At 39.3% G+C, this 15,536-nt stretch overlaps 1 protein-coding gene across 1 annotated transcript in view; it reads right to left on the bottom strand.

Annotated features, from left to right (window-relative positions):
• The window catches only part of SOS2 (SOS Ras/Rho guanine nucleotide exchange factor 2), a 114,254-nt gene that overhangs the window by 78,655 nt on the left and 20,063 nt on the right, over nucleotides 1–15,536 (bottom strand). Inside the window, exons 2-4 of the mRNA XM_050796868.1 lie at nucleotides 8,786–8,911; nucleotides 3,548–3,679; nucleotides 2,265–2,429 (exon numbers count right to left, since the gene is read on the bottom strand). Of these exons, the coding sequence (XP_050652825.1) occupies nucleotides 2,265–2,429; nucleotides 3,548–3,679; nucleotides 8,786–8,911 (423 nt within the window). The remainder of the gene's footprint in view (nucleotides 1–2,264; nucleotides 2,430–3,547; nucleotides 3,680–8,785; nucleotides 8,912–15,536) is intronic.

Here is a 15,536-nt window from a genome sequence, read left to right as displayed (position 1 = left end):
AACACAGCACAATTTCTATGATATTCCTGCCAAAGAAGACCATTACCTGATTCTAACCAAGAGAAAACAACAGAGAAAACCTAAATTGAGGGACGTTCTACACAATAACTGACCTGTAACCCTCAAAAGTGTAAAGGTTATAAAACTTAAGGGAGGAGAGTTGATTCTAATGTCTCTCTCCCCAACCATGGGATTACACTGCAGTGGTCCCTGTACCTATTGCCATGGCCTCCCTTGAATAAAGTCAACTTTACTATCTTTTTTTTTTTTGAAACAATGTCTTGCTTTGTTGCCCAGGCTGGAGTGCAGTGGCCTAATCTCAACTCACTGCAAACTCTGCCTCCTGGGTTCAAATGATTCTCGTGGCTCAGCCTCCTGAGTAAGTAGGATTACAGGCATGTGCCACCATGCCCAGCAACTTTTTTTGTATTTTTAGTAGAGACGGGGTTTTGCCACGTTGACTAGGCTGGTTTGAACTCGACCTTAAGTGACCTGCCTGCCTCAGCCTCCCAAAGTGGTGGGATTACGGGTGTGATCCACCATGCCTGGCCTGCTTTGCCATGTTTAAAAAAAAAAAAAAAAAAAAAAAAAGTTAAGGGAAGAATGAGGAATTATTCCAGACTGAAGAGGATAAACATACATGACACATAAACAATATATGCTTCTGGAATGAATGATTTTGGTAAAAACATCATTAGGATATGTGACAAGACATGAATGATGTTTGAAAGTTAGATGGTAAAATGTATTAAATGTATTCATTTTCTGGATTTTGACTGTCAGTCATACTGTGGTAATGTAGCAGAATGTTCTTGTTTATAAGACACACTATGTTGGCAACTTACTCTCATATGGTTCAAGTGGCAAGGACGTACTTTTTGTTATACTTTCAACTTTTCTATAAGTCTAAGATATTTTCAAAGTTAAAAAAAAAAAGTAGCCATAATTTTAGAAGTCAAAATAGAGATAACAAGGAATTGCAACCACAATGTAAGTGAAAAGTCATTTCTGAAATTATGGAATCGTACAATGGGTCTCAGTCATTATAACTGCACATCAGAATTACCTGGAATGCTTTCAAAGAACACTGAGATTTGGAGATCCAATCCAAGCCAATTAAATATCTGGGGGTGATATGCAGGCATCAGCATTCTTTAAAAGCTTTCTATTAATTCTGATGTGCAGTCAAGGGTGAGAACCACCGACATGTGCTAGGTCCTGGAGGTTGTTCACGCTGAGAGAGCTTCATTTAGGCATTTTCTCTGTAGTCTTTCTGGCCTCACCCATGCTAGAGTTCATTACTTTCTCCACTGTACCTCGGACTTATTAGTATAATAGTTTTAATCATATTGTTCTGTAATTATCTGTTTCTTTTTATTTTGCAGTAAAATAAATACCTTCTAATACAAGGATTGCAATCTTATTCAGTGTTATAGCTTCAGTGTGTGCAGTGGCTCATGTGTATAATCCTAACACTTTGGGAGGCCGAGGCAGGCACTTGAACTCAGGAGTTCAAGACCAGCCTGGGCAACATGGTGAAACCCTATCTCTCCAAAAAAACCCACAAAAACAGCTGGATGTGGTGATGCATGCCTGTGGTCCTAACTACTCGAGAGGCTGAGATAAGAGGATCGCTTGAGCCAGGGAGGCAAAGGTTGCAGTGAGATGAGATTGTGCCACTGCACTCCAGCCTGGGTGACAAAGTGAGACCTTGTCTCAAATAAATAAATAAATAGGAAGAAAAATAAGAAGGTGAGAAAAGGAGTACAGAATAACATGAAAGACTCAATTTCTTCCCGCAAGTAGCTTACAGCCAGGGAAGAAGACAGATATAAAAACAAAAAAATGATCAAAGGAGAGTAACTTCAGCATTCAGCCTAATTTTCTCTCTCCCTGTGCCTCACTAAGCTAAGCTGTGAAACTAAAGTAGCGTCTTCAAAATTACTTACACTTAAAAGTACCTGAGTAGAACTCTATATATTCTCTTTCTGAAAATATAAAACTCAAACTACTTAAATTGGTTTGAGGCCTTGGATGTTTTTTTCTTGTAATAAAAGATTCTTGACCAAAAAAAGAGATCCCCATCCTGCCATATGCTTAAAAACCTGGAAAATATCATGGTTACTCTGTAAAGGCAGGATTTTTCTCTCTTCCAGTACTAGCAATTATAAAAATTACTTATCTAATAATGTATACAAAAAGATTGAGGCAGAAATGAGTATAGTTGCTATTCAAGTTAAGTTTAAATACCTTGTAACACTTACCTTATCCGCACACATTGACACTTTAATGTCCTGCTGAGATATTTCATAATGCCGGATATTAAAAACATAATTACCAGCCAATTTTAAAATATCAGCTGAGATATATTCTAGTACAGCCACAATATATAGGGACACATGGTAGTCCACTTTGTACCCTAACACTTCCTGTGAAAAGAATAAATAATTTAATTGCAAAATGTAGCACTGTCAAGTATTAAACACTTTAAAAATTCTTATTTAACATCCTTGCTTATAAAAAAACTTTCTATTAACTATATGTCTAAATGTAGTTTATAAAATGAATCTCTGGTCCCTGAATTGGGGGCTTTTCTTCTTTTAAGAGACATTGAATCTAACAACTCTGCCTTTTATCAATCTAACAACTCTGCCTTTTAGAGATCTTGGGTTGCGCTCCACTAAAAGCCTCCTAATACATTAACCAAAACTCATCTGACAAATATTAAAATATCTGCTATCTTCAAGGACCCTGTTTTAAAACCAGTATCCCCTAATTACAGTAGTTTCTACTGAGGGGAGGAGAGGAAGTGTGTGTGTGTGTGTGTGTGTGTGTGTGTGTGTGTGTGTGTGTGTGTGGTGGGGGAGTGCGCAGGGGGGCGGGGTGCTTGAATTTGCTGCAAAACTCTTAAAATCCATATACATCAAGCATATTTTGCCCTATGCACTAATATGCATCTAGTAGGCAAACTAGGTCCTAGCCCACTTTTCCAGTATATAAAAAATAATCTGTAATAATACAAATTAATTTTAAAAACAGTTCTGCTCTGAACTCAAAGTAGCTTCTGACATTATACACTTTCTTAATCAACAAATGGCTGAGAATCATGGCCCACTACATAGGAATCAGTCAGAGTAACAGTCATTGGAAGATGCCACAATGGGCCAGGCATGATGGCTCATGACTCTTATCCTACCACTTTGGGAGGCCAAAGTAGGTGGATCGCCTGAGCCCAGGAGTTTGAGACCAGCCTTGGCAACACAGCAAGACCCTGTCTCTATTAAAAAAAAAAAAAAAAAAAAAAAAAGATGCCACAAAATAATACTGATGCATTATCACTATTAATTTTAATATTGTTTGAAAAGCAAATTTCACCAGACTATATTTTGTATACATATTTATATGACACGTATGTACAAGTATATACATGCAAGCGCACATATACACACTAACACAGACCATGCTACATTAATGCTTTATAAATATAGAAATAAAATATTATTTGTTATAAAGAACACCCCCCAACTAATGTTTAATCTTTTGTTACCTTCAACGAAGGATGGATTTTGTCCACAGGCAGTAAAAGAGGATTTCTTCTTTTTCGTTTTTCTATAGCAGATTGTGCATCAGCAATGGCCCATTTATCAATTGGGTGAGGAAAGGTCTTCTGAACTCGCTCCTGCTCAATCATAGCAGAACCATTGTAGTATTAATAAAAGTGTTTGTAAATAGGAAATTCATACAAAATTCAACTTGATCACTATTCTTAATGCTAGCAGATAATAGTGACAATACATTCTGATTCCTGTAATAAATAAATTTTTTGGTTTAAAAAAAGGTCAGGCCGGGCACAGTGGCTCACGCCTGTAATCCCAACACTTTGGGAGGCTGAGGCAGGTGGATCACTTGAGCTCAGGAGTTTGAGACCAGCCACGCAACATGATGAAACCCCATCTCTATTAAAAATGACAAAAATTAGCCTGGCATGGTGGTGCATGCCTGTAGTCCCAGCTACTTGGGAAGCTGAGGTGGAAGGATCGCTTGAACCCAGGAGGTAGAGGTTGCAGCGAGCCGAGATCATGCGACTACACTCCAGCCTGGGTGAGAGGGAGACCCCAATTGGAAAAAAAAAAAAAAGGTCAACAGGACTATCAAAATTATTCCACATAATTTTCATGGATAAAACAAAAAGGCAAAATTCAAAAAGAAAGCTTTAAACATAATTAAGGTGAACTGGAAAAATGAAAAAACAATACATAGGATATATAAGAAAGATTAAGAAAACATGAAATAGTGTATTAGTGATTTTAAATTAGGTTTCTAGAGTTAAAACTATTTACCTAGCAGAGCAAAAATTGTTCATTCATTTTTAATCATTAGTATACAGCCACTCTAATCTTAGAGCTTCAAATAAAAGGGATCATGTATCTCTCGGAAGATGAAGTGGGTTAGAGAGCTCAGAATGGCTTATGAAAATACATACCTTGACAAAAACAATCCTAGCCTTTGTGGTTCATCTTGGTTTTTTTTTTTTTTTTGGAGACAAGGTCTTATTTTGTCTCACTTCTGGCTGAAGTGCAAGTGCAGGGGCGGCTCAGCTCACTGCAACCTCCACCTCCCAGGCTCCAACGATCCTCCCACCTCAGCAACCCAAGTAGCTGGGACTACAAGCACATACCACTACTCTTTGCTAATTTTTCTATTTTTTGTAGAGACAGAGTTTTGCCATGTTGCCCAGGCTGGTCTCAAATTCCTGGGCTCAAGTGATTGTGTCCGCCTCAACTTTCCAAAGTGCTGGGATTACAGGTGTGAGCCACTGCACCTAGGCAGTTCATCTAAATTTAATTTAATTAGTGATTCATTGGCATGAAAAAGAACTACTGAGATCTGAATTAAACTCTAATTTAGCAGGGTCTCCTATATTTACAATTATAGTCTCAGATTTTAGCAAATTTAGCTATTGAAAAGTATGCTTTCAGTGTATTTATTTCATGTTCAAAACTAGTAGCAGAGGCTGGGCATGGCGGTCCATGCCTCTAAGTCTCAGCACTTTGGGAGGTCGAGGTGGGAGGATCCCTTGAGGCCAGGAGTATGAAACCAGCCTGTGCAAGTAGGGAGACCCTGTCTCTACAAAAAAATTTAAAAATTAGCCAGGCATGGTTGCACGCACTGAGGCAGGAGAACTGCTTGATCCCAGGAGTTCAAGGCTATAGTGAGCTATGATCCTGTCACTACACGCTAGTCTGGGTGATAAAGCAAGACCCTGTCTCTTAAAACAAAACACAAGAAAACCCAAACAACTGGCAGCAGAGAACACGGGGAAAAATGCTTTAATTCCAAGAATCCTGGAAAATCTTAACAGTTCAATTGCTACAAATTAAGATTTCCCTTTATACTGAAATTTGTTATAGCTGGGCATGGTGGCTAACACCTGTAATTCCAGCACTTTGGAAGGCTGAGGAGGGAGGATCACTGAAGACCAGGAGTTCAAGACCAGCCTGGGCAACACGGCAAGGCCCAGTCTTTACAAAAATAAAAATAAAAATTAGCTGGGCACAGTGACACATGCCTGTAGTCCCAGCTACTGGGGAGGCTGAGGCAGGAGGATCACTTGGACCCAGGAGTTCAAGGCTACAGTGAGCTATGATCATGCCACTTCACAAAAAGAAAGAAAGAAAGTTGTTGCTTATAGAAAAAATTTTCCAAAAAAAAAAAAAAAAAAGGAAATGTAAACAGTATAGTATAAAAGTAATTTTTGAAAATACAAAAATTAGCCTGGGGTACACGCTTGTAGTCCCAGCTACTTGGGAGGCTGAGGCAGGAGAATCGCCTGAACCTGGGTGGCTGAGGCAGCAGTGAGCCAAGATCACACCACTATACTCCAACCCGGGTGACAGAGTAAGACTCCATCTCAAAAAATAAAAACAAAAATAATTTTTGATAGCTGTACTGTTAGACATTTGTTTTGTTTTTAGCAGGAGAAAAAGAATACAAATTATATTAATATTAATTTTATGTGCACAGGGTGCTTTTATACAAAAGAAGTAAAACTCTCCCTAACAGATATTGCTAAAAATCCAAAAATACTTCCATGTAACCAAGGCAAAACAAGTATTTTAGCACTAATTTAAACATAGTTTTTCAGAGAGATATGTATATATACACACACATACATATACATTTTTTTAAATCAATGAGCAAATGTCCTCAAAATTTACACTAATCTTTTACTGAGGTAATACTTATATGCAGTAAAATACACAGATCTTAAAATGTACAATTTGTTGAGTTTTAGAAATGCTTATGTCTGTGTAACCATTATCTCAACTGACACAGAGAACATTTTTTTTTTTTCATCTTCTTTGAGACGGTCTCACTCTGTCACCCAGGTTAGAGTGCAGTGGCACCAAGACCTCGGCTCACTGCAGCCTCCAACCTCTGGGTTTGAGTGATTCTTGTGCCTCAGCCTCCGGAGTAGCTGGGACTACAGGTGTGCACCACCACATGGGCTAATTTTTGTAATATTGGTAGAGATGGGGTTTCACCATGTTGCCCAGGCTGGTCTCAAACTCCTGACTTCAAGTGATCCACCCACCTTAGCCTCCCAAAGTGCTGGGATTACAGGCATGAACCACCATGCCTGGTCTCATTGAGAACATTTTTATAACCCTGATCTCCAGCCATCACAGGCAACTACCATTCTGATTTCTACCTCAATTGGCTTTAGCTGTTTCTAAATTTCATATATATATGAAATTATACATATGTACTCATTTGGGTCTAGCTTTTTTGCTCTATATAATGTTTATGAATGGCAGCTATATTATTGCTCATATCAATAGTTCATTTCTAAATTTTTACTACTGACTAGTATTCCATTTTATGAATCTGCCACATTTATTTATCCATTTTCTTGTTGACAGAAATTTGATTTGTTTCCAACTCTTGGTTATTATGAATTAAACCGCTTTAGCACTCATGTGTGGGTCTCTGTGAATATATTTTCGTTCTCTAGGGTCAAATAGGAACAGAACTACTGGGTCATATGCTAGATATATATTTAACTTATAAGAAACTGACAGTTTTCCAAAATGATTATACCATTTCATATTCCCACTAGCAATGTTTAAGAGTTATAGTTAGGCCGGGTGCAGTGGCTCACGCCTGTAATTCCAGCACTTTGGGAGGCCAAGGCGGGCGGATCACGAGGTCAGGAGATCAAGACCACGGTGAAACCCTGTCTCTACTAAAAATACAAAAAAATTAGCCGGGCGCGGTGGCAGGCGCCTGTAGTCCCAGCTACTAGGGAGGCTGAGGGGGGAGAAGGGCATGAACCTGGGAGGCAGAGCTTGCAGTGAGCCGAGATCACACCACTGCACTCCAGCCTGGGCGACAGAGCTGAGGCTGGGGTCAATGGTTCACACCTGTAATTCCAGCACTTTGGGAGGCCACGGTGGGAGGATCACTTGAGCCCGGGAGTTTGAGAACAGCGTACGCAACATAGGGAAACTCATCTCTACAAAAACATTTAAAAGTAGCTGGGCATGGTGGCCCACACCTGTAATCCCAGCCACTCAGAAGGCTGAGAAGGGAGGATCACCTAAGCCCAGGAGGTTGAGGCTGCAGTGAGCTGTGACGTAATTGTGCCACGGTACTCCAGCATGGGTGACAGAGCGAGATCCTGTCTCAAAAAAAAAAAAAAAAAAAAAAAAAAAAAAGGAAAGGAAAGGAAAGGAAAGGAAGAAAAGAAAAGAAAGAAAGAGCTAGCTGCTCTATATTCTCACCAACATTTGGTGTAATCAGTCTTTAATTTTATCCTTTTTAGTGGGTGGGAAACAGTATCTCATCGTGGTTTTAATTTCTATTTCCCTGATCACTTACGAGCTTCAGCGCCTTTTCATGTGCTTACTGAATATTAGTAAATCTTCTTTTACATGTTTCTGTTTAAGACTTTTGCCCCTTTAGGGGAGAAAAGTGTCTTTTTCATTATTGATTTGCAGTAGTTTTTAATATATTCTGGATTCAAGCTCTACGTTTTCCACTAGTCTATGACTACATCTTTTTAATTTCTCATCTATTTTCTTCTTTGTTTTGTTTTTTTGAGACCGAGTTTCCCTCTCTCACCCTAGCTAGAGTGCAGTGGTATGATCATGGCTCACTGCAACCTTGATTTCCTGGGCTCAAGCAATCCTCTGCCTCAGCCTCCGAGTAGCTGGAACTACGGACACATGCCATTAGGCCTGGCTAATTGTTAAACTTTTTGTAGAGACGGGGTCTCCCTATATTGCCCAGGCTGGTATCAAATTCCTGAGCTCGAGCAATTCTCCCGTCTCAGTCAGCCAAAGTACTGGGATTACAGGCGTGAGCCACCGCACCTGGCCTTATGATTAAATATAAAGTACTATGTTTTGAATCCTCTCTAAAAAACATGTGCCTAACCCCAGATTATGAAGATATTTTCCAGAATTTTCTTCTAGAAACCTTGTATTTAGCTGTTGTCTAAGGCCATGATCCATTTTGAATTAATTTTTGTCTACGGCATGAGATAGGTTTCAAGGTTTTTTCCCCTCATAAATGCACCCAGTTGTTCTAAGACTTTTTTTTCTGAAAAATTTGCCTTTCCTCAATGAACTGCCTTGATGTTTTTGTCAAAAACAAACTGACCATATATCTCATGCATAATTTCAATGGTTTTAGTTTCCACAACAATTTAGAATGATATAGATACAAAAATTAATTCATACAGTGGTTGAATGACTTCTTGAAATGACAACATAATTTTTACCTCTACATCTTGAACAGTCCTTGGCTGGGCCATGCATAATTTATTAAGCAGCTGAAAAATCAGCTCTTCAATATAATAGAGAGACTCTTCATTAGCTGAGAGAGTGGGATGCACTTGTTCCTGAACCTTTAAAAAAAGTTATCAGTTAAAGTAATGGCAAAATAATATAAATTGAACAAAAGTCAAAGAGAATCTTACACATAATTAATATTTTACTATAATGGTTACTCAAAACAGACATAAAACACAAAATGAAGAAAAAAACTATTTGTTGGTCTCTGTAAACTTTTCTTAACCCACAGAGCAGTGGTTCTTAAATATTTTTGGACCCTTTGAAAAATCTATGGAAAGTCATTGAACCCTCTCTTCTCTATCACCAAAAAGCATATACACATAAACTACTCGATACAATTTCAGAGGAATTGTGGATACCTTGAAGTCAGCAAACCTACTTGAAGTCCATGCAGGTCATGAATCCCAGTAATAAAGGTACCTCTGAAAAACCATACTCCTTTACAAATTACAGAGGTGCTCTGTGAAATACGCACTACTCAGCTTTCACAATAGCATTGTCACCACCAGCTATGCTGAGCCCCCTACCGTTTTTTTTTTCTTTTTTTTTTTTTTTTTTCTTTTCTTTTTATTAAGCAGCTGTATCCTTCTAGGAATGAGCCGTTTTTGTTTCTAAATTTTTGTCCTAAAAAATAATCCTGTCTGACTGGATATAAGAAATATGGTAAATAATAGTACCTAGCATACAGTAGGTGTCCTATAAATATTTGTTGAAAGAAATAATAAAAAAGTATTGCTTTCTTTTTTCTTTTTTTGAGACGGGGTCTCACTCTGTCACCCAGGCTCACTGCAGTTCTGGGCTCAAGTGACCTTCCCACCTCAGCCTCCCAAGTAGCTGGCACTACAGGTGTGTGCCACCATAACCTGGCTAATTTTTAAAACTTTTTGTAGAGATGAAGTCTCACCATGTTGCCCAGACTGGTCTTGAACTCCTGGGCTCAAGTGATCCTCCCACCTTAGCCTCCCAAAGTACTGGGATTATATGCATGAGCCACCACACCCAGCCTGTTTTAAATTTTTATGCCATGAAATCAGAAGCACTAACACAATAATAGATAACCTGAATAGCCTCATAGTTAAGCAAAAGTAATTTAAAACCCTCCCCACAAAGAACACAGAATTGAAGTTAACCATTTCATTTGAAGTCTCAAAATTTACCATAGAATTCTTCCTAACATCAGATCACATGCCTACCACTAAACCGACCATTGCCAAAAAATGATTAGCCTATGATTTAGACTTTGCCATTTCCTAAGGGATCCATGCCTGAACAAAATGAGAGTTTAAAAAAATTAGCATAGACACAGTGGCTAACGCCTGTAATCCCAGTACATTGGGAGGCCGAGGTAGACGGATCACCTGAGGTCAGGAGTTTGAGACCAGCCTGGCCAACATGGTGAAACTAAAAATACAAAATTAGCTGGGTGTGGTGGCGCGTGCCTGTAATCCCAGTTACTCAGGAGGCTAAGGCAGGAGAATTGCTTGAACCTGGGAGGCAGAGGTTGCAGTGAGCAGTGATCGCACCACTGCACTCCAGCCTCGGTGACTCCATCTCAAAAAAAAAATAGCATAAAATTGTGCATTATAGCCTCATATTTTGTAAGTCTATAGGATTTACAGTAAAATCCCTTCTTTCATTCCTAATACTAGTTTTTGTGTGTTCGTTCTTTTCTTGATCAGCATCTCAGAGGTTTATCAATGTTATTAATCTTTAAAAGAACCAACTCTTGGCTTTTATGATCCTATTTTATGTTTGCTTTATATTTCATTTATTTTTGCTTAATCTTCATTATTTCTTCCGCTTCTTAGGTTCTTTTGCCAACTTCTTGAGATGGACAATTTGCTCATTTTTGTCAACCTTTCTTTTCTAATATGTATGTTTTCTCTAAAACTACTTTTGTAGAAACCTGTATTTTCATATGGAATATTTTTGTAATCATCCAGTTCAAAATACAGTCATCCTTCAGTATCTGTGGGAAAGTACTTCCAGGACACCTGTGGATACCCAAATCCATGGATGCCCAAGTCCTTTATATATAATGGTGTAACATTTGTATACAACCTACCCACATCCTCCCATATACTTTAAATCATCTCTAAGTTACTTATAACACCTAATACAATGGGCTGGGTGTGGTGGCTCACACCTGTAATCCCAGAATTTTGGGAGGCCAAGGTGGGTGGATCATGAGGTCAGGAGATCAAGACCATCGTGACTAACTCGGTGAAACCCCGTCTCTACTAAAAATACAAAAACAAAATTAGCCGGGCGTGGTGGTGGGCACCTGTAGTCCCAGCTACTCGGGAGGCTGAGGCAGGAGAATGGCGTGAACCCGGGAGGTGGAGTTGGTAGTGAGCTGAAGCTGGTAGTGAGCTGAGATCGTGCCACTGCACTCCAGCCTGGGTGACAGAGCGAAACTCCATCTCAAAAAGAAAAAACAAAAACAAAAAACACCTAATACAATGTAAATGCTATGTAATAGTGATTATATTGTATTGTTTAGGGAATAATGACAAAAGAAAAGTCTGTATGTGTTCAGTGCAAATGCAACCATCCATTATTTTCCCAAATATTGTTGATCTGAGGTTGGCTGAATCTGTAGATTAAGAACCCAAGGATAAGAATGGTGGACTATAGTTTCTAATTTCCATTATGGTTTCTTCTTTCACCTTAAGAATCTAGAAGCAAATATTTTTAAAGGTTTTTAAAATTGATTTCTATAATAATCATGTGGTCAGAAAACATACTTTCTTTTTAATTTTATTTACTTATTTAATTTTTTTGAGACAGAGTCTCATTCTGCCACCCACATTGGAATGCAGTAGCGCAATCATGGCTCACTATAGGCTTGACCTCAAGCTGGTCTTGAACTTGTGAGCTCAAGCTATCCATCCACCTCTGCTTCCAAAATGCTGGGATTATAGGCATAAGCCACCATGCCTGGCCAGAAAACAAATTTTCTATGATTTCAATCTTTTGAAATTTGTTGAGACTTGCATTATAGCCCATCATATGGGTCTACCTGGCTTCACTGACAAACTCATCAAACATAAAGGAAGTAATACAACAATCTTAAGCGAAAATTTAGAAATTTTTTTTTTAAAAAAGATAAACTCTCCAATTTATTTTGGGACTAGCCTTTATATAAAAACTCAAAAAGATGAAAATTATAGGCCATTTTCAGCTGGGCAGTGGTTCATGCCTGTAATCCCAGCACTTTGGGAGGCCAAGGTCAGAGGATTGCTTGAAGCCAGGAGTTCCAGACCAGCCTGAGCAACATAGCAAGACCCCATCTCTCCAAAATAAAAAATTAGTTGGGCATGGTGGCATGTGCCTGTAGTCCCAGCTACTCAGGAGGCTAAGGCAAGAGGATTACTTGAGCCCAGAAGGTCAAGGCTACAGTGAGCCATGATGGTGCCACTGCGCTCCAGCCTGGGGCAATGAGCAAGACCTCATCCCTAAAAGAAAAGAAAATTATAGGCCATTTTCACTTATGAATCCAGAAAAACAAAAAAGCCTAAGTATCACCTAACTAAATTCCATAATGTATACAAATAAGATTATACTATCACAGCCGGGCATAGTGGCTCACACCTGTAATCCCAGCACTTCGGGAGGCCGGAAGTGGGTGGATCATCTGAGGTCAGGAGTTCGAGACCAGCCTGGACAACATGGTGAAACCCCATCTCTACTAAAAATATAAAAATTAGCTAGGTTGGTGGCACAGGCCTGTAATCCTAGCTACTTGGGTGGCTAAGGCCAAGCAGGAGAACTGCTTGAACCCAGTAGACAGATGCTGCCGTGAGCCGAGATCACTGCACTCCAGCCTAGCTGACTGAGTAAGACTCCATCTCAAAAAAAAAGAGAGAGAAAAAAAGAAAAATATGACCATCCCAATATATATGTAGAAAAGTCGTTTGAAAAAAATTCAACACTCATTCATGATAAAATATCTTTGTGGGCCCAGCACGGTGGCTCACACACATAATCCCAGCACTTCTGAGGCCGAGGCAGGTGGATCACTTGAGGTCAGGAGTTCAAGGCCAGCCTGGCCAACACGGAGAAACCCCGTCTCTACCAAAACTACAAAAAATTAGCCAGACGTGGTAGCAGGTGCGTGTAGTCCCAGCTACTCGGGAGGCTGAGGCAGGAGAATCACTTGAACCTGGGAGGTGGAGGTTGCAGTGAGCCGAGATCACGTGCCACTGCACTCCAGCCTGGGTGACAGTGAGACTCTGTCTCAAACAAACAAACAAACAATCTCTTTGTAAACTTCTTTCATTTGATAAAGGATATACACTAAAAATCCACAATAGGCCAGATGTGGTGGCTCCCACCTGTAATCCTAGCACTTTGGGAGGCTGAGACGGGGGGATCACAAGGTCAGAGTTTGAGACCACCTGGCCAATAAGGTGAAACCCCGTCTCTACTAAAAATACAAAAATTAGACGGTGTGGTGGCAGATGGATGTAGTTCCAGCTACTCAGGAGGCTGAGGCAGGAGAATCGATTGAACCGGGAAGCAGAGGCTGCAGTGAGCTGAGATCACGCCACTGCACTCCAGCCTGAGCGACTGAGCAAGATTCCATCTCAAAAAAAAAAAAAAAAAAAAAAAACCCTAATATAAAATCATAGTTAATGGTAAGACAAGACACTGACAACCTTCCTTTTGAGATCAAGAAAAAGGATATTTTCTATTACCATTTCTATTCCACATTGTATTTGGAGGTCCTGGCTAGTACAGTAAACCAAGAAAAAGAAAATTTAAGAATTGGTAAAGAAGAAACAAATTTGCAGATCATCTGACTGCCCATTGTGATGGTTAATTTTGGGGTGCCCGTATAACTGGTTACACACTATTTCTGGGTATGTCTGTCAGGGTATTTCTGGAGGAAATTAACATTTGAGTTGGTAGACTGAGAAAAGCAGACTCCCATCCCCAATGTGGCCTTATCCACTTGACTGAAGGCCTGAATAGAACAAAAGGCTAAGAAAGAATTCTTTCTCTCTGCCTAACTGTATTTGAGCTGGGACATCAGTCTTCTGCCTGCAGACTCAGACCCAGACTGGAATTTATACCATCAGCTCTTCTGGTTCTCAGGCCTTCAGACTAGAACTAGAATTATACTATTGGCTTTTCTGGGTCTGCAACTTGACAAATGCAGATCTTGGACTTCTCAGCCACCATAATCTCATGAGCCAATTTCCTCTGTGTGTGTGTGTGTGTGTGTGTGTGTGTGTGTGTGTGTGTGTGTGTGTGTTTCCTATTGATTCTGTTTCTCTGAAGAATCCATGCACCCATGGAGGACAAAATAACGCACCCATGCAGGACAAAAATATTGTACAGATAAATTATCTGAATTCATAAAAAATTAACTTTTCTATGTACCAGCAACAAAGCTACCAAACAAAATTTTTAGGCCAGGTGCAGTGGCTCACTCCCGTAATCCCAGCACTTTGGGAAGCTGAGGCAGGAGGATCGCTTGATCCCAGGAGTTCAAGGCCAGTCTGGGCAACATGGGGACCCCACCTCTACAAAAAATTAGCCAGACATTGTGGCACACACCTGTAGTCCCAGCTATACAGGAGGCTGATGTGGGAGGATCACCTGAGCCCAGGAGGTCAAGGCTGCAGTGAGCCATGATTATGCTACTGCACTCCGGCTTGGGTGAGAGTGAGACCTTGTCTCAAAAAAAAAAAAAAAAAATTAAATAGCATTTACAATAGAATTTAAAATACTGTGCACCTTGAGTACATGATAAGGTACACCTGACCCCTAGGGAGAAAACTAGACTTTAAGAAAAATAAAAGAGCTAAATAAATGAAAGATGATACCATGTACCATGTTGGTGAACTGTCAGACTTAATATTAATGTTGTATACCTCTGAGTTCTCTCAAAATTGATCCATGCAGTTATAAAATCACAATCAAAACCAAGCAGGTTGTTTTGCCAAAAATGTCAAGATAATTTCAAAATGTACATAAAAGTGCAAAAGGCTAAGAAAATCAGTCATATATTCTTTTTTTTTATTGACAAGAAAGTCATACGTGTGTAAGGAAGTACAAGGATTTGCTCCAATGGTTGTCAGGATTTATTACAAAGTTACAGTAATAAAGAATGTGACAATAGCATAAGGATAGAGAAAGAAATCAATGGGACATAACAGAGTCCACAAACAAGCCCACATATATATAGACCCTTATTTCCAAAGATGGCACTGTGGAGTATGAGGTGGGCAGAGAGTTGTGAGGGAGGCAGGGAAGTGTATGAATAGTGTTGAACCACTGCAGAAAAATAAAATCAACGACTACTACTTCATCCTTTAACCAAAAATCAATCCTAGCTGCATGTTAGGCCTAACAAATAAATATACTCAATAAAGCTCTGACAGTGTAAAACTAGGTAATACCTTCATGATTTTAGGAATTGAAAAGGATTTCTTATATAGGACACAAAAAATTACTAGCTCTGAAGGAAAGAACTGATAAACTTTATATTAAACTTTAAAATTTAGGTTTATCAAAAGACATCTTTAAGAAGGTAAAAAGGCAAGTTACGGAGTTGGAGAAGATATATGTGGTACGTATAACAAAAGGCTTATGTCCAGAATATATAGAGAACTCCTAGAAGTTCAGTAAGAAAAAAATGATAAAAATCCCAAGAGAAAAAAATGGGCA

Source organism: Macaca thibetana, chromosome 7 (assembly GCF_024542745.1).
Source record: "Macaca thibetana thibetana isolate TM-01 chromosome 7, ASM2454274v1, whole genome shotgun sequence".
NCBI classification, from domain to species: domain Eukaryota; kingdom Metazoa; phylum Chordata; class Mammalia; order Primates; family Cercopithecidae; genus Macaca; species Macaca thibetana.
The sequence above is the reverse complement of the archived record's forward strand: the minus strand, read 5'-3'. Positions and strand labels throughout refer to the sequence as shown.